Source organism: Aulonocara sp. 'chitande type north' Nkhata Bay, linkage group LG9, assembly GCF_057382095.1.
Source record: "Aulonocara sp. 'chitande type north' Nkhata Bay isolate Kocher_YH1m ecotype deep benthic linkage group LG9, A_spYH_male_GT1.1, whole genome shotgun sequence".
In the NCBI taxonomy this organism is placed as follows: Eukaryota; Metazoa; Chordata; class Actinopteri; order Cichliformes; family Cichlidae; genus Aulonocara; species Aulonocara sp. 'chitande type north' Nkhata Bay.
The window spans coordinates 810,937-838,516 of NC_141352.1; the positions used below are offsets into that span (position 1 = coordinate 810,937).

Consider the following 27,580-nt stretch of genomic DNA (forward strand, 5'->3'; position numbering starts at 1 on the left):
CTTTATTTGTTCGAGATTTTAAAATGATTTAGTTAAAGTCAGTAAAAACATTCTAAATAAACTAAAATATGTGTGAAGTTTGCATGTTCTTCCCGTGCTTGCCTGGGTTCCCTCTGGCTTCCTCCCACAATCCAAACACATTCAGTTAGTGGGGTTAGGTCAATCTAAACTGAATCTGAGTGAGTGTGAATGGTTTTATTTCTCTCTGTGTTCGCCCTTCATTAGGCTACCTGTCCCCGCCTCTTGCCCTATGGTAGCTGGGGTAGGCTACAGCCCCCCGCGACCCTGATAAGGATAAGTGGAAGAGAATGGATGGATGACAAGAGGAATATCCCAAGGTAACACTGAACCCGAATTCTAAATAAAATAAAGTGGGTACAAGTTTAAACAAAATACAAAGTAACAATGCTGTGTAACATTTTTTTCTTGTCACATCAGCTGATGGCCTCCAGCTTGCACTGAGGTGGTTCACAGCCAAGCTGAAGTGGCAGATATCACATTTAGTGCCTTTAATACTGAAGCCATGGTTTTTTTGGCCAGAAGGGGGAGTCGTTCCCACTCTGGGGTCGGGATGAGTTGCTGCCCCAAGGAGAGGATAATAAAAGTATCTCAGGGGCAGAGGGGAGTGGGAGAAGGACAGACGAACTAGTGTCACGTCTGCTGTGATGCAGAGTGTTAATCAATTTACAAAGCAGGTAACAGCTGACGGCACGCCACACACACAGCCGCCATCTTTATTCAACACAGGTGCGATAGGGTGAGGGGTTAAGTCATTGAGGACTCACATTCGTTTCTTATTGGTTGTATTATGACAGAGCTTTACATTCATTATAGATATAACAGAGAGAAGTACAACAACAGTCATGTGAAGGTGAGAGGAGACCTACTTGCATATAACGCTCCCTCTGGACCTGCTGTGGCAGGGTTTGATCTGCAGGGCGCAGGCCACAGCCTTCCACATGTGGGGCTGACACTTCCTAATGTCCAGCACAGGGATGTTCATGAAGGGCATCTTAATTGTACCATTAGACCACAGCTTGATGTCATTCATGGCACCCTGGTCTGACTGGATGTTACAGCTGCGAAACAGCTCCGTCGGCCTGTGGACAGACACAGAAACACAACAGGAAGTCAATGAGCTGTTCAGCGGTGCACGTGCAGCAGCTCCCACAGAGGGAGCCAGAGATCCTCTGAGAAACGTCACACAGGTTTTCCCTTCTTGACCACATCAGGAATCGTCTGTGGAGTCTGATTGGTGGGTTTAGTCTCAAGTGAGTCAGCTAATTGGTGGTTTAAAATACCGACGGTTCCACAGGGAAGGTTCTGGGTGTGGTTCTATCACTCTGTGTGTGTGGGGATTCTGTAACCATCATGGCCAACTTAGGTTTGACTTCCAAAGCAAAACTAAATGTGGTAATGCACGGGGTCAGGCTAACAGGAGCTTAGTCCATGCAGGAGTGCAGCAGTACAGAGTCAGGCTTTTCCATCGTTTTCTGACAGAGTTCTCTGAGAGGAATTTATTCTTAATGTGGCAAATATCAGTGGAAGTCTGCACTGTGGCTGCTGCGTAAAAGAGTGCAGTTTGAAATCTCCACAGGTACTGATACAGCTCTGCTGCTGTGGACGGCCAGCATCTCCTGGGTCTTCCCCTATCAGCCTCTGCGTCTCATTATTGCAGTGTCACATCCTGACACACACACACACACACACAGAGTAAAATAGTGTTTTTTCTGTGTGTGTGTGTACCTCCCTGTGTGTGTTGGTGCTGTGTACAGAAGCAGCATTCCTCTCTTTTTCTGTCTCCCGTTTCCTTTTCCTGTGTCTCTGCTTTCTTCTCTTATCTTTCATCAGTCTGGCGTTGACCCCGCCTGCTCCAGCATAACATCCACAAGACAATAATATGAATAACAAAATAAAACAAAAGCATAAACCAGAAAAAAGCCTCCTAGCCTCTACCACTGCGCCTACACTGGTTGAACTACCTTCCTGATATTTATACTTATTGCTGTGAGTAAAAGACAGGCTGCAAAGTGTTATAAAAGTGTTATAGTGCCTTTTCTAGTGCTGTTATATTTTTAAATAAAAAAAGAGGTTCAGATACAGCCACTTAAAATGTCTAGCTGCTCTGTGTCAGGTCCACGATGGAGCTTGGGGGTGTTGCACACTCACAATCACCCACAAAAAAAAACAGTTATGGTGGGGGGAAGAGAGTATTGACAGGTGTCCTTATCCTGCAGATGAAATAGGTAGCCAACTGACATGTCAGGCTGTGTCAGGGCTATCTGACCAACAAGGAGAGTGATGGAGTGCTGGTGGTCTGGCCTCCACAGTCACCTGACCAGTGGAGATGGTTTGGGATGAGATGGAGCGCACAGTGAAGGCAAAAGGACCAACAAGTGCTCAGCATCTCTGGGAACTCCTTCCAGACTGTTGGAAACCATTTCAGGTGACGACTCATGAAGCTCATGGAGAGAACGCCAAGAGTGAGCAAAGCAGGAATCAAAGCAAAGGCTGGATGTTACAAAGAATCTCAAATATCAAACGTTCTGAGTTAATTCATACTTTTTTGTTTGTGTTCATTCATAGTTTTGATGCCTACAGTGAGAATCTACAATGTAAACAGTCATGAAAATAAAGAAGAACCATTAAATGAGAAGGTGTGTCCAAACGTTTGTGCTTACAGACTGATCACATGTGCGACACACCAAAACAAGTTTAAAGGATCTATGATGTCATTGATACCAGTGAAGAACAAAACCGTAACAGCTAATTATAGACCCATATGCCCAAAATATGTTGATCGGAAAATACTGTCAAAAACTCTTAGCAGTGAGGTTAGAGAAGCTGGTAATTATTCATGAGATCAGGTTTCACGCAGAACAGGTCTGCAGCTGGTAACACGAGGACGGCCTGGAAGAGCTGCTGCCGTGTCTGTAGATGCCACCGAGCCGCACCTTAGTTAGACTGGAAATGAATAAAAATGCATCGTACGTTTTAAATTAAATGAACTGATACTTTAAAAGCAACGTATATATTTAATTAATTATTACAAGTTTTAATGAATTCATGACACAACAAATTATTTAATGATGAACTTGATTTATTTTGGCAGTCATGGCCCTCCATAATACTATCGTGGGAGCTAGGACTTGTGCTCAGTTCAGCCCAGTTTGCAGTGGACAGTCTGCTGCCAACCTTACTAAACCGTGATTCATTAAATCTTCTCCCAGCTGCAGAAATACAGTCATGCACGACTTTTAGTCACAAAAATGAAAATGCACCAACAGTAATTACTGCCAGCAGCAGAAACAAATGGTGTTGCACTGGTGCAGCCCACTACGTCTCAGTCTTCCTACATTTAGTCTACAATACAAACTATCCAGCTGTGGCTGCTTGGCTCCTCTATCCTATGGAAGTGCAGTATGACAACGTGGGAAGGTATTTCTGTTATGTTTGTATTTGTCAGGCTGTCAATAACAACATCTGGACAGCCATACTTGGATATGCAAAATAAAGTAAAACATCCAAAAGTTTGGATCACCAGTAAAACCAATGAAATACTTTTTTTGTATCTAGTATTTATAAACATATAAAATCACTTGGAAATAACTTTTCATCATGTACTTCCTGTTTTTGAAACGCTCTGTGTGTGGGCTTCACAACAGGAGACACTGTGTACAAATAACACACACTATACTGCAAACACACATATGAACCTGAGCGACAGCCTGTTCTTACTCAAACTTAAGAAACAAATGAAGCTAAAAACGTCTTTTTTATATTTTCATGTTATTAATTACATAATTATTCAGTTTAAATTGAAGGGGACCTTTAAGTCAGAAGCTATGTTTCTTGAATTCTCCCAGAGTGGCCCCATTTCACTTCATCCACCATCCCATTCACACACCACTGTGTGTCTGTCTATTCATACATTTGTGTCTCCATTTCAGAACCCACAGGGTCTATTTATACACATTTTCTTTCATACAAGAACTCAGAAGCTCAAACTGCAGAGGAGGCTGTTCTACGTGGACCACACTCAGCAGTTTAACAGAGGTAAAGCGCTGCCTGAGGACATGCTCTCCCACACTACTGTGGAATAATCTCACTGGCTTACACCACTGATGGTGGCTCTTTGCCTCAAGTTCAACACGGTCCACTCAGTTCCTGCCCGAATGTGAAAATGACCCAGATACCATGACAGGACGTTTCTTTCTTGACCCTTTACTCCCAGTCACATTTATGGCAGCAGTTAATAAGTTGCTTAGTTAACTAATAATTAATGAACTCATTTAGTTAGACAATATTCTGTGGTTATCTGATTTTTAACAAAACAGCGAACACGTGGCCAGGACATGGCCTCCATCGTGCACCAAGGTCTTTCTATTCTACTTCTGGTAACTGGAGGGGAGTTTGTTTGGTGCTCTTATACAACTGATAAAACAGATTATTTGACATCAGTTTATTGATTATCCATCTGCTCGATCCCTGACCGCCTCAGTCTGCACACCAAGTATACTAGGGCATCATACTAACCCCAGGTTGTTGTCTGAGGCACTTTGAAAAAAGTGCATGTATGGATGAGGCGAGTTGTTTCTACTCTAACTGAGCACCCAAGAGCTATAGAGATTGACAGACCACGTGACTTTCGCGCATTGCATGCCGGGAACTCGTGGCAAAACAATCCAAGTACTTGCATCAAATGCAAGCATTTGCAGCACCACAAAACGTTCATTCTCCGGTTCCAATACCTTCTTGTTTTTTCTTTGCCCCCCAATAAGTTATGTACAAAACGAAGGAGAACAATGCCGGTCCGTACAAAGACAGACTTGATGAAAAGACAAAGAAAAGATACGAGGAAAAAAATCAAAGGAGTGAAAGGGTCAGACCCTCACGAGCACACAGAGGGACAAAAGACGTCAGCGTGCTGCCCAACTTTCACCACGCTCATATTTATAATTATACGGTTCTTGGAGTGAGCGCATACACTCATGAAGTTTAGTAACTTCAGGTCACTGCAACAAGCCCAGGTACAGTTTACCGACGGATGGGTGCAGGACCTTGAAATGCACCGTGTAGAAAGTAAAGACCATCGTACGTATCATAAGTTTACCAGTCTCACAAATCGTCTTCATAAATACACATTCGTTAACCGTTTATTAATAGGACCTTTGAGCTCAACGGTAATTAATTAGTAGTGGAAATAATTTCTGGTAGCATCACAGAAATGTAGCAGTGACAATAATACTGTATGCTGTAATCGTACTGGGCAATTAGTGATACAAAAAACCTGTTTTATCCTGTGAATAAAAGTATATGTTTTTGTCAATGTACCATAATAACAGAAGCGAAACGCAATATTGTGTCAGGACAATTCACTATTTATGCACAATAAACAAAGGAGCATAGCGCGACAATTTCTGTTCAGCGCCAGACTTGCTTGTAACCTATATCACCAATTATGTTAAGAAAAATGACGCATTAACTACAACAGCAGACTGACCTTCGTGTAAATGCTTGGAGCAGACTAACCTGTGAGCTGGAGTGTTCTGGGACGTTATATTTGGTCTTTGAATGGCTGCAATCCAGTCGCGTCTTTGTTACTTCGGAAACATGGCTCAAACAATTTCTCTTCAACGACGTAATCCGATAACAACCGATCTCTTTACCCGTCGGCTTCCCGTGGCTGTCATGTGACCGGCTATTGCAGTTAATAATACAACAGCTTCTTGACATTTTTGTGTTTCTTTTTATCGCTGTGTGACTGATTTCAATTGAAAGCCTGCGTGCGCTAGTACCTCTTGCCACGAGTTCCCAGAATCCTTTGCGGTTTTACCCCTGAGTGACGTCACATTTTCAATCTCTATATAAGAACCAGTCCTAACAAACCCTTGTGTGTCAGTGGCAGCTGAACTTCATTCAACCATGGCCTGCAATGACTTTGCCAAATTCTTCACAGAAAAATATCCAAAAGATTGGACAAGCAATTGGTACATCAACAGCAGATCCAGGATATGTACTGTGTCCACCAAAAAACTGTTTAAACACCATGAAACAGTTTCAACCTATTAACAGCAAAGACCTGGAGGACATCTTAGGTCAACTGAACTCCTCCTCCTGCTGTTTAGATGTCCTGCCAACAAGTTTTTTCAAAAAGGTCTCAAAGACTTTGGAGTCAGACCTGTTACAGATCGTCAACTTTTCTTTAATACCAGGTGTGTTTCCAGAATCACTAAAAACTGCTGTAATCAAACCTATACTGAAAAAGGACAATCTTGACAAGACACAAATGAACAACTACAGGCCGATCTCAAACCTCCCATTTTTAAGTAAGATCATTGAAAAAGCAGTTTCTCAACAGCTCAGTTACTTCTTAAAACAGAATAATTGCTACGATGCCTTCCAGTCAGGTTTTAGACAGAACCACAGCACTGAAACCGCTCTGACCAAAGTGTTTAATGACATATGTCTGAATACAGACAGTGGAAAAATGTCAGTCCTAGTTTTACTGGATCTCAGTGCAGCATTTGATACAGTTGACCACAACATATTACTCAAACGACTGGAGAACTGGGCAGGTCTTTCAGGAACTGTACTAAACTGGTTCAAAACATACGTAGAAAACAGGAAATACTTTGTATCAATAGGTAACTTCACATCTGAGCAGACAAGTATCACATGTGGAGTTCCCCATGGTTCCATCTTGGGACCCCCTCTGTTTAACATCTACATGCTCCCACTGGCACAGATTATAAAGAACAACAAAATAAACTACCATAGCTATGCAGATGACACACAAATATATATCACAATGTCACCAGGAGACCGAGGCCCTGTACAGGCTCTTGGTAAATGCATTGAGGAAATCAATGACTGGTTGTGCCACAATTTTCTCCAGCTAAACAAAAACAAAACTGAGGTAATAGTCTTTGGCGCCAAAGAAAAACGATTACAGGTCACCAGAGAACTTCAATCTATACATCTAAAAACCACAAACCAGGTGAGAAATTTGGGTGTAGTGATGGATGCAGACCTAAACTTAGAAAAACACATTAAGACAATAACAAAGTCAGCTTACTATCACCTCAAGAATATTTCAAGGATAAAAGATCTGATGTCTCAACAGGACCTGGAAAAACTAGTCCATGCATTCATCTTTAGTAGGCTTGATTACTGTAACAGCATCTTTACAGGTCTACCTAAAAAATCAGTCAGACAACTACAGCTCATTCAGAACTCTGCTGCTCGAGTCCTCACTAAGACCAAAAAAGTGGACCACATCAGTCCAGCTCTGAGGTCTTTACACTGGCTGCCTGTCCGTCAGAGGATAGACTTTAAAGTTCTGATGCTGGTCTATAAAGCTCTGAATGGTTTAGGACCAAAATACATCAGTGACCTCCTGACCCAGTATGAACCTTCCAGATCCCTCAGGTCATCTGGATCCGGTCTTTTATCAGTTCCCAGAGTCAGAACCAGACACGGAGAAGCTGCATTCAGCTTTTATGCTCCTTATATCTGGAACAAACTCCCAGAAAGCCTCAGATCAGCTGAAACACTCAGTTTATTTAAATCCAGGTTGAAGACTCACCTGTTCTCAGCTGCATTTGAATAAAGCACCAAATCCACACTTTTAAGCTTAAATTTCAAAACTTACACTAACTACTGATCTTATCTAGGGATGGGTACCGGTGTCCAGTGCCATTATGGCACCGGTTCTGACATAAACGGTAGTAACCAGACCGAAAAGCAGCGCACATTTCGGTGCTTTATTTCGGTGCTTTTTTTTCCTGAGCTGTGATACACTTCTAGCCAATAATTTTACGTTTCCGAGGATAGTAGGCGGGGCCAGGTACGTACGTTCTTTTAGAGCAGAGCTACAGATTAAAATGCCCAAGGCGAAAAGTCTGGCTGTACTTCACAGCAAAATATGCAAACTCAGCAGCAACAAGTGCTTTAAGCTGATACTGTGATACTGTCAAAGGAGGTAACACCTCAAATCTGATGAAACATCTGGCGACGCATAGCGTTTTTTTTAAAAAGCCCAGAAATGTGCCGTATTTGATAGCTTGCTGCGAGACCTCACACCGAGCGCATCTACTGTGCGTGGGTTGCCTGTTATCTGACCCGGAGTTAGCAATATCCCCCAAAAACCCCGAAGAGGAGAGTCCTGGCCCCTAGCCCTGCCAGAGTATCAGAAATGATGAGGATGATGATGCAGCAGCAGCCGTTCTTCTCTGCGTGAGTAGCTTAATGTTGTTCGTGTGTAATTTACGTTGAGTAGGCTAACCACGTTATTACATTAATGCAGGTAAGGTGAACTAGCAAACATCATCATATCTACATGCGGCTGTCTTCTTGTTTGATGGCAGATACTCCCTTCACCCTGGCCAAAAAGGCTAAAATGACCAAAGAAAAAGTGGAAAACAGTTAAACATGAGAGGTTTTGGATAAAGTTTGTGTTTTTTCCATTGTTTAAGCACTGCTTCCAGCCAAGAGTGATGCCATATTTGCCCTATAGCTGCAGAAAAGGCTAACGTTGTTATCTTTTTACAAAAAACCAGCTGAACATGAGAGGTTTTTGGACCAATTTTGTGTTCTCCATTCTTTAAGCACCGGTTTGAGCACCGTTTAAGCACCGGCACCGTTTCAAAAGTACCGATTTGGCACCGGTATCGGATAAAACCTAAACGATACCCATCCCTAATCTTATCTATTTCTGATTTTATCTGTTTTGATTTTATATACAGTTTTGTTTGTTTGTTAATTAGTTTGTTTGTTTGTTTGCTTGTTTTAATCAATTTTAAATCCTGCTTTTTATTTGTTTTTGTTTCTAATGTCTCTGTAAAGCACTTTGAATCACCTTGTTGTTGAATTGTGCTATACAAATAAACTTGCCTTGCCTAAAGTGTGATTTATGTGGCTGTCCTGAAATGATGATGATGATGATGAAGTGTCCTTTAGGTTTACTGGACAGTAACTGTTTCTCTCTTTGAATGTGTACATTTGATGTTATACGTCCTCTCAGTATTTCTAAAGCTGCGTCCACAGTTTGGCCTAATGACCTCAGAACAAATAAACTCTTGTTCACACACACACACAGATTTTGCAAACAATGGCAGGTGATGTAATAACTGGAGGGACTGGGAAGGGCTGATGGCTGGCTGTTAAGCGGTGGCCCAATTTGAGCTTCGCATCCACACAGGAACCAGAGTCCTCCACAGAGCCACACTGTTCACTTCAATAGCAGTTGGAATAAAATACACTGTAGCACAGCGGTCCTCAACCTTTTTTGCGCCACGGACCGGTTTATGCCCGACAATATTTTCACGGACCGGCCTTTAAGGTGTCGCGGATAAATACAACAAAATAAAACTAGTACTGGTACCAAAAAAAAGAAGATTTATTCATAACACACGTGAAAAGCCCCAGGAAAACCGAGTTAACGATCAAAACGATAACAAAATAACGCTGAAAACCGATAAAAGCCTGAAAACCAAACATTTCACACCTGAGCCTCAACTCTCGCGGCCCGGTACCAAACGACTCACGGACCGGTACCGGTCCGAGGCCCGGGGGTTGAGGACCGCTGCTGTAGCATATCAACTTCATTCAGAAAAAGAAAGTTAACTGCACAGAATCTCCTCTTATCTGCAGATGATGTGGTTCTGTTGGCTTCATCGGGTGGGGGCCTCCAACCCACACTGCAGCAGACCCCACCCTAGTGTGAAGACAAGAGTCTGAGGCCATGGTCCTCAGCTGGAGAAGGGCAAAGTGCCTACTTCAGCTCAGGCACAGATTTATAGCTGCTTTGAGATTATTATGTTATTCCTGATTGAATAAAAAAATCAGGTTGTAACCAAATATAAAACTAAGGTATGATTATCATCGCTTTTGTCCTTGTTTAATATTTATTCTATTTTTTTTATCTTTATTTTGAACATGTTGAAAAAGTACAACAAAATAGAATTAAAAGAGACAAATGAACAAAGCAAAACAAAAGGAAAACGAGCAAACACAACTATTTAAATCCAGGTTGAAGACTCACCTGTTCTCATGCTTTTTATTGTTTTTGTTTTTTAATGTCTCTGTGAAGCACTTTGAATCACCTTGTTGTTGAATTGTGCTATATGAATAAACCTGCCATGTACCAGTATTTCCTGTAATACTGTGTCCCATCCCACAGATACACCTTTACACTACACTGTACCCTATGAGGACATCCAGATCACACAAGCTGTGATCAACAAGCTGCAGAAGTGTACTTTTAAATCAATGAACAGTTTGTCTCTGTTCATGATCAGCTCTTTCTAGATGACTCCCTTTAAGTCAGTGTGTTGATGTTTATTTAGTCCATAGTGAAAACCTATTTCTGGTATTTCAGGTGGAGTCACAGAACTTTTGACTTACTTGTTAATCACACTTCAAAACATAGTGACTAAAAAAAGGAACAACAGATCAAAGTCAGAAAATGGCATTACAATGCATGAAACAAGTTTCTAGTTTTCACCTCCTAGGACCTGGCGTCCACAAATGTGGACATCACATTTTGGGTTGTCTAGACCAAAATACTACATTTTGCTCTACAAGGGCCTGATATCCACTTACAAGGACGTTATTCTGCTACTTCTCTATCAAAATTTAAAACGAATGTCCTCATATGTGGATGTCAGGCCCTTGTAGAGCAAAATCAGGTAAAAAGATAATTCTTTGTTTTTAATAATGGAGTGGATGTATATAGCGCTTTTCAAGGCACCCAAAGAGCTTTACAACGCCACTATTCATTCACACACTGGTGGAGGCAGCTACGGTTGTAGCCACAGCTGCCCTGGGGCAGACTGACAGAAGCCAGGCTGCCATATCGCACCATCGGCCCCTCTGGCCAACACCAGTAGGTGGCAAGGTAAAGTGTCTTGCCCAAGAACACAATGACCAGGACAGAGAGCCCGGGGATCGAACCGGCGACCTACTGGTTACAGATACGCTTCCCAACCCCCTGAGCCACGGTCACCCTCATTCATCATGTCCCAATCAGCCCAAATAGCAAAGAGAAAATAAAAATGCATGAAATGAAAGCGTTCGGATCTTAGGAGGTTAATGTTGATGGTGTGCAAGCTTCAGATCTGGGGATCCACACGTTTATCTACAATGTCACACCTGAACAGACACAGGTGATTATGAGAAGTGGTCAGTGGGAACAGTACAAAATCAGATATGCATTAAAAGTTTAATAACGATACTAAGGCGAAGAGTACGAATTATTCACCTGCGCCTAAGAACATCATGCCAAATAAGATTTTATTTCCTCACTTTGATTTTGTCTATGGCACAAAATCATAGCTTGTGTTGGCACAGTACAAATTCAGGCTCCTGTGAGGAACTTCCTACATATGTAGATAACGTGTCACTGACATGCAGTGACCATAACACAGCCATTTTAAAGTGGGTGAGCAGTAGAAGACTGACCTGTTATTGAAGTTGGTGCAGTAAGTGAGGTCCTTGCAGCCCAGCTGGCAGGGCTCTCTGACGTCAGCCAGGCAGTTGATGAGCTCTGTTTCCACTGGGTTGTACTCACAGAGCTGGTCAAAGTCTTGCCATGTCTGGCTGCCCCAGTTGGAGCTGATCTCCAGACACATGTCCCTGGAACACATTTATAATCAACCTGTAGTTCACCTCTGCTCGCTGTAAATGACACCCAGTCTTTCACTGATGTCAAGAACTAAAAGTGGCATACCTGCAGAGTGAGGTGTTGGCTTTGGAGCAGCAGTGCAGCTTGGCACAGTCCATCTTGGCAGGAAGGTTATCCTCTTCAGTTATGGAAGGAGTCTGGACACTGCTCAGAAAGCACTGCCACATAGGCTCCTGAGGGAGCGGCTGGGAGCCGCACTCTTTGATCAAACCCTCCATAATCTCATGCTCTGTGCTCATAGTGCGAAGGATTTGTCGGCAAGCCATCTGGCAGTGGGTAGCTGCCCTGTCGCAGCAGTACAGACCTGCATGTGAGACAACGTTACTGAGTTTATACATCGCCCACTGAAATTCCCACGCTCACTACATCAGTCACGAAACTGCACACACAGAGTTTCCACAGATATTTGTATGTCTGTTTAACGAAGTGAAACACTAAACATATATAGTCAAATGTGCAGGATGTCACTCTGTGTGTGAGGCTGGCTTTATGGAAGATGTTTAGTGCAGACGTCCCACAGTGGGTTGGTTAATACACTCATGTTAACTAACTAGTGACAGAACAACAGAACCAAAGACAAGAACCAGTCGTGGGGATCCCGTCTGCACCAGGCCTGGCTGCAGCACTGAGCTGCACAGCAGGGCTCCGTGGGGTAAACACATCCATGTGCTCGGTGTTCAGGACGGTCACGTGGTGCAACAAAAGGTTTATTCAACAAACCTTCAAGCAAGGGTGCGTAGACCTGGGATATAGAGTACGCTTGGGGAGTGTGATGGTGTGTACAGTGTCTATTTAACTGTCTCCACGTTGGGTGAGTGCTGAGTAATTGCATATGCAAAGCACACTGTGCACTGTCGATCTTACGTGCTGCACAATAATATTCAATATTTAGTATTTACTGTTATCTTCACATAGATCATCGCGATGATGTCGTTTATTATATTGCTGTCTTTTTTTGCTTGTTTTCTCTTTTTTCTTTCTCAACAGGTGATCCAGGTGATTCATAGATGTATTTTTTGTCGGTTTGTTTTGTTTGTTTTGTTGTTTGTTTTTGTTTTTTGCCCTTTATCCCCATCCCTCTGTTTTTAAAGTTATGGATAAAGATCATTTTTGCCAACTTGCCGACTCTTCAGCATGAATTCATAACTGCTTTTACACTTGGAAATTATTAAAAACAAATGTTTCTGTATTACCTCTGGAGTGAATGGTAGCTCAGTCAGTGGTAAACATGGATGAGCTGTACTCAACTTCCTGTCTTAGTGATCGTTTTATATGCACCATATGACATCTGCAGAGTCTCATGGAGTTTGTTTCTAATCCAGCACTTTACTCTCTTCATAGCAAACACTGAGCTGCACTTCCTTTTGTTGTGTGTGAAGCAGATGGACTTACTGTCCACAGGGCTGTGTATGGGGTAGGACTTTGTGAAGTTGTTGACACAGTGAATCAGCTGAGCACTGTGAGTCTGACAGTAGTCTTTGACAGCGCTGATCTGGGACACGGTGGGGGTCGAGTCAGTCCTGAAGATGGCCTGGCAGTACTCTCTGCAGGTGGTGTGACGACCTGCATAGCTGCAGCATGTAGAGCCCACTGCAGGGACACACACACATGCACACACAGGTTAAACAGTAAGAACAGCTGGCTGAGGTTAGGAGTATCAAAGTATGCAGTGACTGTGCCAAGTGGGCCTGAGGTTTTCAAGCTCTGCCAAAATCCCAGTTGGTTACAGTCAGGGAAACAATACCATGACTTGCAAAGAAATGAAGAGTTTATCATTGTGATGGTGCTTTCTTTGTTATTTGTCACACTGTCTCAGATTCACAGATAAACTGGAACAGTGAGGACTCCATCCAGGACAATTCATCCAAGAGCACAGAAGCACAGAGAGAAACAAGAAATGCAGATCTTACTCGCCTCAGGTCAGAGTTCATTATTCAGCATTAAGGAAGGCGCGGGGCAAAACTGGCATCAAGGAGTTCCAAGGAAAAAGCCCCTGCTTACCAAAAAGTCCACACAGGCTCATCTCACATTTGACAAAAAACATTGTGACGAGCCCCAAAACCTTTGATAAAATCTTCTGTGTGTTGTAAAGTCCCGATCCATCGGCATGAAACTAACACAGCATTTCATAAACGCAAAGCACCAACAGACAAACATGGTGGGAGTGTAATGGTCTGGGGCTCTGCTTTGATGGAACCATATACCCTGAACCCACACCTGAAGCTCAAGCACCCTCAGGTTATGCAGCATGGTCCACCAACCAAGCAACCAAGCAAGCAAGCAAGCAACCAACCAAGCAACCAAGCAACCAACCAAGCAACCAACCAGCCAACCAACCAAGCAACCAACCAAACAAACAAACAAACAAACAAACAAACAAACAAACAAACAAACAGGTTTTGAAGAGGCTTAGTGACAGACTGGACTCAAACCCTACACAGCAAAATCTCCAGTGTTAAATTAATACTAGAGAGTGTCTGTATGTGTCCACTCCTCTGAGTGTTAAATATAACAGTGTTATATGTTTAAAAGTAACCTAGTCAGTTTTGAAGATTAACAATGGCTAACACTGAGCAGTGCTGATTTTCTAACACTGGAATATTTCTAACATTTTGAGTTATTTTCCAGTGTTAGAAAATCAGCACTTATATTTAACACTCAGAGGATTGGACACATACAGACACTCTCTAGTATTAATTTAACACTGGAGTTTTTGCTGTGTATCGACACACTGTGGCATGCTCTTGGAAATCCTCCACTGTGACTGAATGAAAACAATTCCACAAAGAAAAGCAGCCTTCAGAGCAACATGAACGACTCACTGCTGGTTATTACAAACGCTCGATTGCATTTCTCCTCATTAGGTTCAAGGAGCAGCCACTCTTTAACGGTGAAAGGAAGGTTTGTTTTCACAATAGACCATTGTTTAATGAGTGTTTTGCATTAACTTGGATTATCTTTGTCTAATATTAACATTTGTTTAACCTTGTGAAAAATGCAAGTGTGACAAATAAAACTAAGAATAAAACTGGCACTGTACAGCAAAAAACGAATACCACTCAAACTATTCTGTAAAGAATCACAACAAACAGATATAACAACAGCAGCAGCAGCAACAACAACAGCAGCAGCAGCAACAACAACAACAACAACAACAACAACAACAATAATAATAATAATAATAATAATGATATATCCTCTAAACAAGAAGTTATGAGGTAGGCAAATTACAATGCTCTGCTATTTGTTTATTTATAGTACGTATGACAAACCAAGGATGGAGACAAAAACACTAAATGTGGCAGGAAGTGAGTGAATGACTTACTTTCATTTTTGGTGATGCAGCTGTAGAGCGAGTTCTAGAATGAGAACAAGAAGCTGTGGTGACTCTGCTCACACAGACCACACTACTGCAGCAGAAACATGTTACTGGATTCAAGTCTCTGAACCACTGAATGACCTTTGACCCTTGACTAAAAAAACCTATATTTGTGCTTTAGTGATTGATCACATTTCATTCAAACATTGGAACAGACGTGAGGAAACTGTGATTCTGACCAAGAAAACACTTGAAGGAATAATAATAACAACAACAGTGTGGAAACATTAGTAACTTCCATGTAAGCGTGCACATTTTCATCGACACATTGATACTCTTGTAAATCTGTAAAGGGAGCAGTCGAAGGAGGAAGAGACAGAAACAAGCACGAGGACATTTACAGTCTGACAGCTAGCTTCAATAAGCGATGTAAGCATAACAGCAACAATCCATCTGTGAGCGACACAGAAACACAGAGCTAAGAACTTCATCTGTCTGACAGTGTGCCACTGCAAAATAATCTCACCTCTCTGAAGCTGTTGGACTTACCTCTGTGGTTTTCTTGCATACTTTTGTTATATCATTTTTTGAAGATGCCTACATGGGGAAAAGAAATCAGATCAGTGTTGGGGACAGCAGCTCGCACCCCAGGATGGACTCACAGCATCTCACCTGTTTGCATTCCTTGCGACACTCGGTCGTGATGGCCAGTTCACAGCAGCCCAGCCCCACCCAGCCTTCTGATTTCCTCGATACTCCTGCAAGCACCAGAGAATCAGCTCTTTGCCACGTGGATTTCTTTCTATGGCTATTAACTATCACACTTTGTGACACTGATTTATTTACTGTTACTGTGAATTATGAAAACAGATTCACATTTACTTATTCTGAGATTTTCATATTCAAACGAGAGCAGCGATAACACCATGGAGGTGGTTTTATGGTGAAGCAGAGCGAGCGAGTTCACTGCCTGCAGTAAGCTCTGCTGTCACATGTCTGAAAACAAAGGTGTTCACTGTAGTCACTGTCTGTGCTTCTCATGCTGTATATTCTGATCTTTGCAGAGTGAACTTCACTATCTCCACGTGTCCGGGGTGGGTGGAAAGTCCTCTCCCCCATCTGTCCAGCCACCATCGTGCACGTGTACAGACACACCTGCAGGACCAGCTTAAGAGTAAATCCATGAATGTTGCTGGAAATCAGTGAACATCAATGATGGACGATGTCTCACTCTGAGAGGACTGGAGGAAGGTTTTTTTGATTCCTTCATCCATCCATCCTCTTCTGCTGATGTTTGTCAGGGTCATCGGTGAGCTGAAGCCTGTCCCAGCTAACATAGAGCGAGAGGCAGGGTGGAGGACACGTCTCCAGCCTGACGCAGGGCTGGCACCCAGAGACAGACAACCATTCACACTCACATTCACACCTATGGGCATGTAGAACCACCAGTGACTCTAACCCCACTAACTGCATGTCTTTGGACTGTGGGAGGAAGTCACCCAGAGACAACCCACACAAACACAGGGAGAGCATGCAAACTCCACACAGAAAGACCCCGGCCTGATTCAAACCCAACACGCTCTCGCTGTGAGGCAGCAGCGGTCTCGCCACTGTGCTGCATAGCCCGAAGTAGACACCGCCCTCAACAGTGTCACATCAGAAAACACCCAGAGGGACATTTTAGACACCTGTGATTCCACAACAACCAAATGTTTTCAGTTGGTGCTAAGCTGCCGACTGCTACAAAGCCATGCTGTTAAGAACATGACGTACACAACCTGACACTGCTATCATCTCTCATCAATGTTCCTCTATAAACAGTATGTACTGTACATTTACATGTGCTGTCCCCGTGTCTGCCCGGCCACGTGTGCTTCTGTTTACTTTCTCCTCTCACCTCCCCGCCAGGGCGGAGCTCATTGCGGGCTCCCGCCCTTGGCTCACATACCTTCTCTTTATCAGGCTGCAATTATGTGTTGGACATTTAAGGCCGGGACACAGACGGTCTCATTGCTGGATGATTGTGCGAGACACGTTAGTGAATCTCTAGCTCTGTGAATCTCCTGTGTGTTTTTGCCTCTGAGTAACCGGCGTTTCCCCGTGTATAGTTTTCCTGGACCCGTCATCTACGGAGAGCAAGTGTGAATGAGATTCCCTTCCCGGATTTTTCCCTTGGACCCTGCAATTGCCCCACTGTATCTGCACTTGGTGATTGTGTAAATAAATGTCATTCCTTGTATTGGACTCTGATCTGCGCTTGAGTGTGACATGTGCTGCACCAACAGATGCCGGTGCAACAGTTTGCAGACAGATTTTATTTTGGTTGGTGGTTAAATACAACAGCAGATCAGCATCAGGATGTCGTGGTTTCACCTGCTTACCTGGAAGTGTAGAATTGATGCACATCCAAAGTTCATTCTGTAAGACATAAAAATGGTTCATGTCAGAGGTTATTAACAAAAAACCTTAATAACAGCTTTTATAATTCAGGTAGCATAATTATCAGATATGTAGCTCTGTTTTTCTCACACACCGTGGGTTTGTTAAAAAAGCAATTTTGCAATTCCACTTCAATGTCTGGGAGAAGAAGCACGAACTTTGGTAACTTTATAATTCCATGTGAATATATTAGTCTGCAGGTCTTTTATGAAAGTAAATGGGTGAAATTAGCAGGTGATAAGAATAATGTTTCTGGCTTGTTCCACCAACAAGCCATCGTGGGGCGATCGTGGCTCAAGAGTTGGGAGTTCGCCTTGTAATCGGAAGGTTGTCGGTTCGAGCCCCGGCTTAGACAGTCTCGGTTGTTGTGTCCTTGGGCAAGACACTTCACCCGTTGCCTACTGGTGGTGGTCAGAGGGCCCGGTGGCGCCAGTGTCCGGCAGCCTCGCCTCTGTCAGTGCGCCCCAGGGTGGCTGTGGCTACAATGTAGCTGCCATCACCAGTGTGTGACTGTGTGTGTGAATGGTTGGATGACTGGATGTGTAAAGCGCTTTGGGGTCCTTAGGGACTAGTAAAAGTGCTATATAAAATACAGGCCATTTACCATTTAACCATAGAAGAGGGCGTTACACTTTGGCTGAAGAGAGAAGGAAGCTGGTTGGATGTAAGAAAATGTTGCTTTAACAAAAAACTGAACGAGTTATTATGTGGCCACTCTATAATATTCTTCATATTTATAATAGAGTGATTTGTATATATTAGTGCTATTTGTTAAATGTGTGAACTCTGTAACAGATTGGATTATTTAACTAGCTGAGTCTGTTGCTGTAGCCCACATCATTTCCTCAGGGATTAATAAAGTTTTGTGATTGTGTTAATGTTTCAAAGAAACAATTAACCAATGATTTATTTTCAGAGACAGCTGTAAAGCAAACGTACAGATCAGCAGCTCTGATTGGCTGCTCTGCTGACCACATGTCTACTCGACTCCAGATGTGCAGCAAGCCCAGGTGTGACCCGTGATGCAGCACACTGTGCACGGCTCCTTCGCTGGTTGTTGGATCAACAGTTTCAGTGAGCCGGTGCTCACACAGCAGTTATCTGCTGCACTATATTAGTTATGCAGAAATCCCATGACTTTACAAAATAACTGAATAAACTGAGCCAGTTCAGTTTTACAAAGAACAGACTCTACATTCTTCATTTCAAACTGAAACAGACGAGTGTTGAAAATATGAATGTGAGGAAACTCCCACTGGAACCAGAGCCCTCTGCGTCCTCTGCGTCCTACAGCTGAGGGACGCAGACACATGTTGTCGAGCTGGTACAGGACAGTAAGACGTACACTTGTTGACATGTCAGCTGTGTTCTCTTCACAGCTTTCAGAAAGCACTTCTTCAAACTCACCGGGCTCAAAGTTTGGCTTTGAAAACTCGGGTTCTTTCACTTCCATAAGGTAACCAGCTTTCACTGCTGAGTAAAAAGAGACTGTTGTTTCCTCAAACCTACCAGCCCCTCATTTATCTTCTCTGTAGTCAGCTGTGCTTACCCGTTCTTGTACTGTTCACCAGGATCGTCTCACAGTGCTGATGAATATTTTATTCCTTGAGCACTGAAACGTGAACACACCAAACACACAGGTGGATAAACAGGAGCTGCTCTGCTCTTCTTGAACTACTCGACACTCTGTGTCCACTTTTCTCCTTTTTGATAACGTTTCCATGAACAGCAGCAGTCTTTTTTTATTTTTTCATTTTATTTTAAATTGTACAGCGAATACATTTTTGTCACTACAAGGGAACGCTGCCTCCTCCTGTGATCTGTTTTTACACTGAAGCTCTGTTTCACAGAGAGGAACAGCAGCAATTATCCATCACAGCTTGTTAATCAACCACAGACCCAGAGAGAGTTTCAGGTCTTTGGAAAGCACACAGGGAAGTTCATTATACAACAGCCAACAGTCACAAAGACTTAGAAAGGAGACTGAATATGAAAACAGGTCCACTGAAAGTATCCATGTTTCTCTTCTGGACATACGCAGTCATCGTTTTGTCACATGACTCACACTGGAGTGGATCTCACCTGGATGCACACACACGCACACAGACAACCCACCTTAGAAATGTCTCAGATAAGCACCTAGAGGAGCCTGGTCTGACAGACACATGGGCAATATACAGACAAACGTCCCCAAGGACACTTTTTTTGATCGTACTCTGATCTGTTTCTTCACCAATCAGTCTGACGTACACAGATACCAGCAGTAGCTCCTGCAGCTCTGGCATTATCAAAGGCATCAGTGCAGAATGACAGGAACTCTACCACACATCACCTGTCCCCTGGTATCCTTTGGGATGGTGTGAAAGCATACATGAGACGGTGAATAATCTAATTTAGTTGTGCAAAAGAAAAAAGAAGCAAAGCTAAGGACAGTAAGGTTACTAGAACAACATCAAAGATCATAATCTCCATAATCTATTCTGCACTCAGAGATTTCCACAGTTTATTAACTGACAGGGCAGAGGGCAGCTCTAGACTCAGTGGTCAGAGGGACGGCGAGAATGCCAGCTGGTCAAGCTGTTTGTTTGAGCCCAGCAATCACCTAACAGAGTTATTTTAATGAGTAACGATCCAGAGGATTCACACAGCAACACAAGGATAAGGGTAGGTTAACATGTGTATGAGATGATGAGGACAGCGTTGGGCGTTAGCTGAAACCTCTCAGGGAGACCAAGACGAGGAAAGTCAAATTACATGTGAAACACCATCAAACTGAACCTGCCTCCCAGTGTCACAACATGTCAGTGAAATCACCACACATATGGTGACGATACTGAAATACTACTATTTTTCACAGATGCATCTATGGTATGAGTTTCAAAGTCCTTCATCATCTTGTTCTTGAGTCGCATTAACCTGGCTGTCCACGCTGCCCCGCCCACCAGCCCTCCCAGCTGTTTACAGCTCAGGAGTACGGACCCCCTCACAAAGTCTGCAAATCCATTTTGTTTTTAGCAAACAGATCCAGCAGAAGAAACTTTTGTAGCAACAGCGTCGGTTGCAGAGCATAAAAATAAACCTTTGCCAGTGAGTAGTTCATGGTTTGTTTTAGTCCTCAAAGTTTTATTCCTTCGCAAGTTGTCGAAATACAAGAATGCTAGAGAACATGGGCACATGGGGACAGTCTACATCAGAGCCTGTTGTTACTGGAGCCTGTTTGCATTATAATGACCTGCGTAGGCCTAAATTTAACGTACATGTGTACTAGTTGTTTGTTTTTCTTACTGTAATTAACAACAGCTCCTTGTGTTGCAGCTGAACATCATCTATTTGTTTGAGCTAAATTGCACAGCTGTTGGTAGAAAAATGAACTGAAAACAATGCAAATGTTGTAAATCAGGGGTGCCCAATCCCGGTCCTCGAGAGCTACCGTCCTGCAGCTTTTAGATGCATCCTTGTTCCCACACACCCGAATCAAATGAATGGCTTGTTATCAGGCCTTTGCCAAACACGATGGCATGCTGAAGAGGTAATCAAACCATTTGATTCAGCTGTGTTGGAGTAGGGATGCATCTAAAAGCTGCAGGATAGTAGCTCTCGAGGACTGGGACTGGGCAGCCCTGTTGTAAATGATCCAAAAAACGAACCACACCGATCAGTACTATTTGGGGACTGGGCTCATGTGCAGTAGCTCTGGCCCTAGATCTTCTAAGTACGCTCCTGCATCCTGTAAATTCTGTTGTACTGGCTTCTCATTAACTTCAGGGCCAACTGTACCTGAGCGAACCCTGCCCTCACACTCCAACATGCATCCACACAAACTCATGTCCACGTGTCAGTTATATTGCAGAGATGCTGATATGAGTCTTCTGCAGAAATTGTGCATATTAGAGCCAAAATATATACGAGTTACTCTGTGAGGCTAATAAACATTTTTATTCACAACATTTTCTAAGTGTTATATATTCAAACCTTATGACACAACACAATACAATCATGAGACAAGGCTTCCAATAGAAGCCATCTTGTTGGTTAGTGTACGTGTAGCTGCTGTATGTGAAATGGACTCACCATAGACTCTGGACAGTAACCAGGTAACCTCTGCAGGAGATGCTTCAGACGTGACTCACTCTTTATAGTGGTGAGCTGCAGGAAAAAGCAAAAATCATGACTTTATATAACACAATCTACACCGTAAATCTGGATCAGCTGGACCAGGTGACCCTGAATCCTCCCTTAGTTATGCTGCAATAGGTGTAGGCTGCTGGGGATTCCCATGATGCACTGGGTGTTTCTTCTTCACTCACTATGTGTTAACAGACCTCTCTGCATTGAATCATATCTGTTATTAACCTCTGTCTCTCTTCCACAGCATGTCTTTATCCTGTCTTCCTTCTCTCACCCCAACCAATCACAGCAGATGGCCCCGCCCCTCCTGAGCCTGGTTCTGCTGGAGGTTTCTTCCTGTTAAAAGGGAGTTTTTCCTTCCCACTGTCGCCAAAGTGCTGCTCATAGGGGGTCATATGATTGTTGGGTTTTGCTCTGTATGTATTATTGTAGGGTCGACCTTACAATACAAAGCACATTGAGGAGACTGTTGTTGTGTTTTGGTGCTGTATAAATAACATTGAATCAAAGCTGGTACATGGTTTGTTCTGCCTCAAACCAGTCTGGGTGGGACGAGGCTCACCACTAGGTGATGTCAGCAGAGCGTCTCTGTCAGAGCAGTGCTTGGTTTTTTGGAGATACTGTGACTGAAAGTCAATAGTTAAATTTATATTTTCTGAAATCTTTGAATGTAAAAAAGTTTTACTTAAAAACAAAAACTAATACTAACCCTTCCAAAGACTACTTCCCCTTTTTGTGCATCTTACAACACTTGATTTTCAGCATTTTCTGAGCTTTTTCTTTACTGGTTTTCAACTTTCACTTGCTGGTCAATAAGATCACAGTAAGGTCTACTCGGCATCTCTCTTGAAACCATCACCCCTTCTCACCCCTCACCCACAATTTCCCAAGCACCTCCTTAAAGTGCAGCAATAAAACTGTAACACTCAGCTGCTTTTTGCTCTGATGCAAAAGCCTCTCTCACATTTCCTTTAGTCCTCTTTCACTGACATGAGGATGGAGAGCGAGCGTCACCTTCTGTCAGTTAAAAAAAGTTGAGACTGAAGTTGATAGCTTCAAAGACAATCTGATTTGATGTGAGTAAGGCTTGTTGTGGGATCAACATGGTGTTCCACTGGTAGTGCGTTAGATGACCTTAGGGAGCAAATGAAAGCCCGTCTAACTGCAGAGAGCATCTCTTGCCAAATGGAGGCAGTGTCCAAAGTGTGTGGTCCAACTGGTGCTGTCTGGGAGGGGCATGATAATCCTTTACCTGGTCTGGGTCATTCGTAAGCCAATCAGCATTTGACCTACGCCCAGCTGAGCTACATGCTGTTGGGGTTTTGGAGGACTGCAGGTAGCACATTTACTTGGTTGAAAACCTCTCATTGGAGGCTCTCTGAGGGCAAATACATAAATGGACACAGCCATGAAACAAGCATCTATGTGTTTGTGAATGTGTATGTTCATACCTGGCCACAAGCTTCTCTGCAAGGTGAGAATTCGGCAGCATGGTGGCAACAGGAGGGATCTGCAGACAGAAGCATCAAGTTAGAGTCAGTTAGAGCATCGCCATCAGTGTTTGGTTCACCCAGAGCTACGGCTCTCACATGATGTCAAATCACACTGCTGTGGCTGGAGGCAAATCCAGGGATTTGATGGCATTATTTTTCCAACTGTACTGGGGTAATGCCAGTTGAGCCAAGTTAGTCAGCATAGTTACTGGATGTCAGGATTTATGAGAGTGTGATATATTAAAGCCCTCGAATGACACTGAGCAGCTTAATAACAGGGAGAACAGATGATTACACAAACCACCAACCTAAGAAGATAAACTGACAGCACTTGTGAGAGTTACCTGCCTGATAGCTTGAACTGGGATGCCAACAGCACCTAGCCCCAGTGAGGTCTTTGTCAGTACAGTTTGCTTAATGCTACGATGGTACCAAGCAAGTTAAAGAAGCACGTGGACTGTTAAAACAACCAAACGCAAAAGCAAAGAGAACAAACTCAAAAAAACAAAACTGACCTACTTTGACAAAGAGTCCTGAATGTGAACAAAGGGAAGCTCTACTATTTGTTGGATTACATGAAAGTGGTTGACAGCGGTCTATGTTAGTACAATAGATTCAACTGGATCCACATGAGACGATGACGTCTTCTGACACGTCCTTTCCAATCTCAGAGTGACTTTGTTGCACTAACCTTCATGCTATGCAAATACATTAAACTGGTTGGTTGAGATGAAGCAGACGCCACTATGCACTGATGTGAGTATTTAAGTGTGCTTCGGAACTTTTGCTTGGAACTGGTTTCCAGTTGCATCCAACCCTTACATCGCTAAGCCCATCAACGCATCAGGTTCAGTGGAATAAAGCGCGTGGCCACTGTGCTCTCGAGAATAACAGAGTGACCGATCACCCTTTCCCATCTGACGTATGAGTCTGGGTTTGGCAGTTGCTAGGAGGACAGTAATTTATGTTTCAGTATCTTGTCCAAAAATACTTTTGCCTGAAAGAGTTGGGATTACATGAGTTAGTGCAGTGTGTTTGTGCAGGTGCTCAGTTCAGATGAGATCTGACGTACATGAAGGCCACAGCATATTATTCAAATCATTTCATTTCTTTTACAGACTTCAAAGTGCAAAAATGACACTAAAAGTGAGAAAATTATTTCCAGTGCTGTGTAAAAACAAACCCATCTTGTCTACACACATGGCTGAAAGCTTTCATGTGTATCACTCAGCTAAATACTAGAATAAGTACTTGCCTCACAGCTGAACTATAGTAACCGGGGGGTACTGACACTGCATTCATCACAGCCTGTGTGTGACGCTACACACTGCATGTGTTTAAAACACGATGAGAAGTACATTCTGTTGTATCCATGGCCTTGTTTGGTCTTTCAATCCGCGTACACCCCTGCACCAGCCAGTAGCTTCCTTTTGTTGCGCCCTCCTTAATGACCACTGTTGGCAGGCATGATGAGATGTGAAAGAAAGTGAGTGTGCTGACAGACGTGAAACAAATGATCTGTAGCTTTGTGTGTGCGGGTCTTTTACACTTGTGTCTAAAGAGGAGCTGTGCTGTGAGTGTGTGATGTGGAGAGCCTGCTGAGTAAAGTTCAAACCTGCGCTGTAGCCTAAAAATTGCAACCTTCATGGTAAAGTGATCTCCAAGGGCCTGAGCATTTCAGAGGTTACTGTGTCTGATGTGGGCCTGTCTGATCATTACTGTGTTTTCTTTGAAAGTAAAATCTCAGCCCACACAAATATATCAACAGCAGTGATCACAAAACGGTGTATAACTGAAGACAGTAGTGAGATCTTTAACCAGGTCTTCCCATTAACACCTGACCTGCCCAGAGGGTCAGTCAATGAGCTCGTCAATAGCTTCAATTTAAAAATGTTAAATGTAATGGACACAATTGCTCCCATTAAGGTGAAGGTTATCTCTGGAAGGAAAAAGTCTCCATGGAGAAACTCCACACTGGTGAAAAATGAAAAAAGAGAGTGTAGGAAAGCTGAGCGCAGATGGAGAAAAACAAACCTCCAGGTTCATTATGACATTTATAAAGAGAAACTTCACAATTATAATTTACAACTGAGGAGTGCAAGGAGGTCCTACTTCTCTGACATCATCACTAAAAACAGCCATAATGCTCGGGTCTTATTTTCTACAGTTGACAGGCTAACAAACCCTTGTGTGTCAGTGGCAGCTGAACTTCATTCGACCATGGCCTGCAATGACTTTGCCAAATTCTTCACAGACAAAATCCAAAAGATTAGACAAGCAGTTGGTACATCAACAGCAGATCCAGGATATGTACTGTGTCCACCAAAAAACTTTTTAAACACCATGAAACAGTTTCAACCTATTAACAGCAAAGACCTGGAGGACATCTTAGGTCAGCTGAACTCCTCCTCCTGCTGTTTAGATGTCCTGCCAACAAGTTTTTTCAAAAAGGTCTCAAAGACTTTAGAGTCAGACCTGTTACAGATCGCCAACTTTTCTTTATTATCAGGTGTGTTTCCAGAATCACTAAAAACTGCTGTAATCAAACCTATACTGAAAAAGGACAATCTTGACAAGACACAAATGAACAACTACAGGCCGATCTCAAATCTCCCATTTTTAAGTAAGATCATTGAAAAAGCAGTTTCTCAACAGCTCAGTTACTTCTTAAAACAGAATAATTGCTACGATGCCTTCCAGTCAGGTTTTAGACAGAACCACAGCACTGAAACCGCTCTGACCAAAGTGTTTAATGACATATGTCTGAATACAGACAGTGGAAAAATGTCAGTCCTAGTTTTACTGGATCTCAGTGCAGCATTTGATACAGTTGACCACAACATATTACTCAAACGACTGGAGAACTGGGCAGGTCTTTCAGGAACTGTACTAAACTGGTTCAAAACATACTTAGAAAACAGGAAATACTTTGTATCAACAGGTAACTTCACATCTGAGCAGACAAGCATCACATGTGGAGTTCCCCAAGGTTCCATCTTGGGACCCCTTCTGTTTAACATTTACATGTTCCCACTGGCACAGATTATAAAGAACAAAATAAACTACCACAGCTATGCAGATGACACACAAATATATATCACAATGTCACCAGGAGACCGAGGCCCTGTACAGGCTCTTGGTAAATGCATTGAGGAAATTAATGACTGGCTGTGCCACAATTTTCTCCAGCTAAACAAAAACAAAACTGAGGTAATAGTCTTTGGCGCCAAAGAAAAACGATTACAGGTCACCAGAGAACTTCAATCTATACACCTAAAAACCACAAACCAGGCGAGAAATTTGGGTGTAGTGATGGATGCAGACCTAAACTTAGAAAAACACATTAAGACAATAACAAAATCAGCTTACTATCACCTCAAGAATATTTCAAGGATAAAAGATCTGATGTCTCAACAGGACCTGGAAAAACTAGTCCATGCATTCATCTTTAGTAGGCTTGATTACTCTAACAGCATCTTTACAGGTCTACCTAAAAAATCAGTCAGACAACTACAGCTCATTCAGAACTCTGCTGCTCGAGTCCTCACTAAGACCAAAAAAGTGGACCACATCAGTCCAGCTCTGAGGTCCTTACACTGGCTGCCTGTCCGTCAGAGGATAGACTTTAAAGTTCTGATGCTGGTCTATAAAGCTCTGAATGGTTTAGGACCAAAATACATCAGTGACCTCCTGACCCAGTATGAACCATCCAGATCCCTCAGGTCATCTGGATCCGGTCTTTTATCAGTTCCCAGAGTCAGAACCAGACACGGAGAAGCTGCATTCAGCTTTTATGCTCCTTATATCTGGAACAAACTCCCAGAAAGCCTCAGATCAGCTGAAACACTCAGTTTATTTAAATCCAGGTTGAAGACTCACCTGTTCTCAGCTGCATTTGAATAAAGCACCAAATCCACACTTTAAGCTTAAATTTCAAAACTTACATTTAACTACTGATTTTATCTACTGTTTTGATTTTATCTGTTTTGATTTTATATACTGTTGTTTGTTTGTTAATTAGTTAAGCTTAAATTTCAAAACTTACATTTAACTACTGATTTTATCTACTGTTCTGATTTTATCTGTTTTGATTTTATATACTGTTGTTTGTTTGTTAATTAGTTTTTGTTTGCTTGTTTTAATAAATTTTAAATCATGCTTTTTATTTGTTTTTGTTTCTAATGTCTCTGTAAAGCACTTTGAATCACCTTGTTGTTGAATTGTGCTATACAAATAAACTTGCCTTGCCTAAAGTGTGATTTATGTGGCTGTCCTGAAATGATGATGATGATGATGAAGTGTCCTTTAGGTTTACTGGACAGTAACTGTTTCTCTCTTTGAATGTGTACATTTGATGTTATACGTCCTCTCAGTATTTCTAAAGCTGCGTCCACAGTTTGGCCTAATGACCTCAGAACAAATAAACTCTTGTTCACACACACACACAGATTTTGCAAACAATGGCAGGTGATGTAATAACTGGAGGGACTGGGAAGGGCTGATGGCTGGCTGTTA

The 27,580-nt window shown here is 42.7% G+C and overlaps 1 protein-coding gene across 1 annotated transcript in view; it reads right to left on the minus strand.

Moving 5' to 3' along the window:
• Positions 1 to 27,580, minus strand: part of reck (reversion-inducing-cysteine-rich protein with kazal motifs) — a 100,405-nt gene that overhangs the window by 43,194 nt on the left and 29,631 nt on the right. Inside the window, exons 2-11 of the mRNA XM_086305301.1 lie at positions 23,024 to 23,082; positions 21,516 to 21,590; positions 17,387 to 17,423; positions 15,678 to 15,763; positions 15,555 to 15,602; positions 15,012 to 15,045; positions 13,079 to 13,276; positions 11,732 to 11,990; positions 11,464 to 11,637; positions 888 to 1,100 (exon numbers count right to left, since the gene is read on the minus strand). Coding sequence (XP_086161427.1) covers positions 888 to 1,100; positions 11,464 to 11,637; positions 11,732 to 11,990; positions 13,079 to 13,276; positions 15,012 to 15,045; positions 15,555 to 15,602; positions 15,678 to 15,763; positions 17,387 to 17,423; positions 21,516 to 21,590; positions 23,024 to 23,082 — 1,183 coding nt within the window. The remainder of the gene's footprint in view (positions 1 to 887; positions 1,101 to 11,463; positions 11,638 to 11,731; positions 11,991 to 13,078; positions 13,277 to 15,011; positions 15,046 to 15,554; positions 15,603 to 15,677; positions 15,764 to 17,386; positions 17,424 to 21,515; positions 21,591 to 23,023; positions 23,083 to 27,580) is intronic.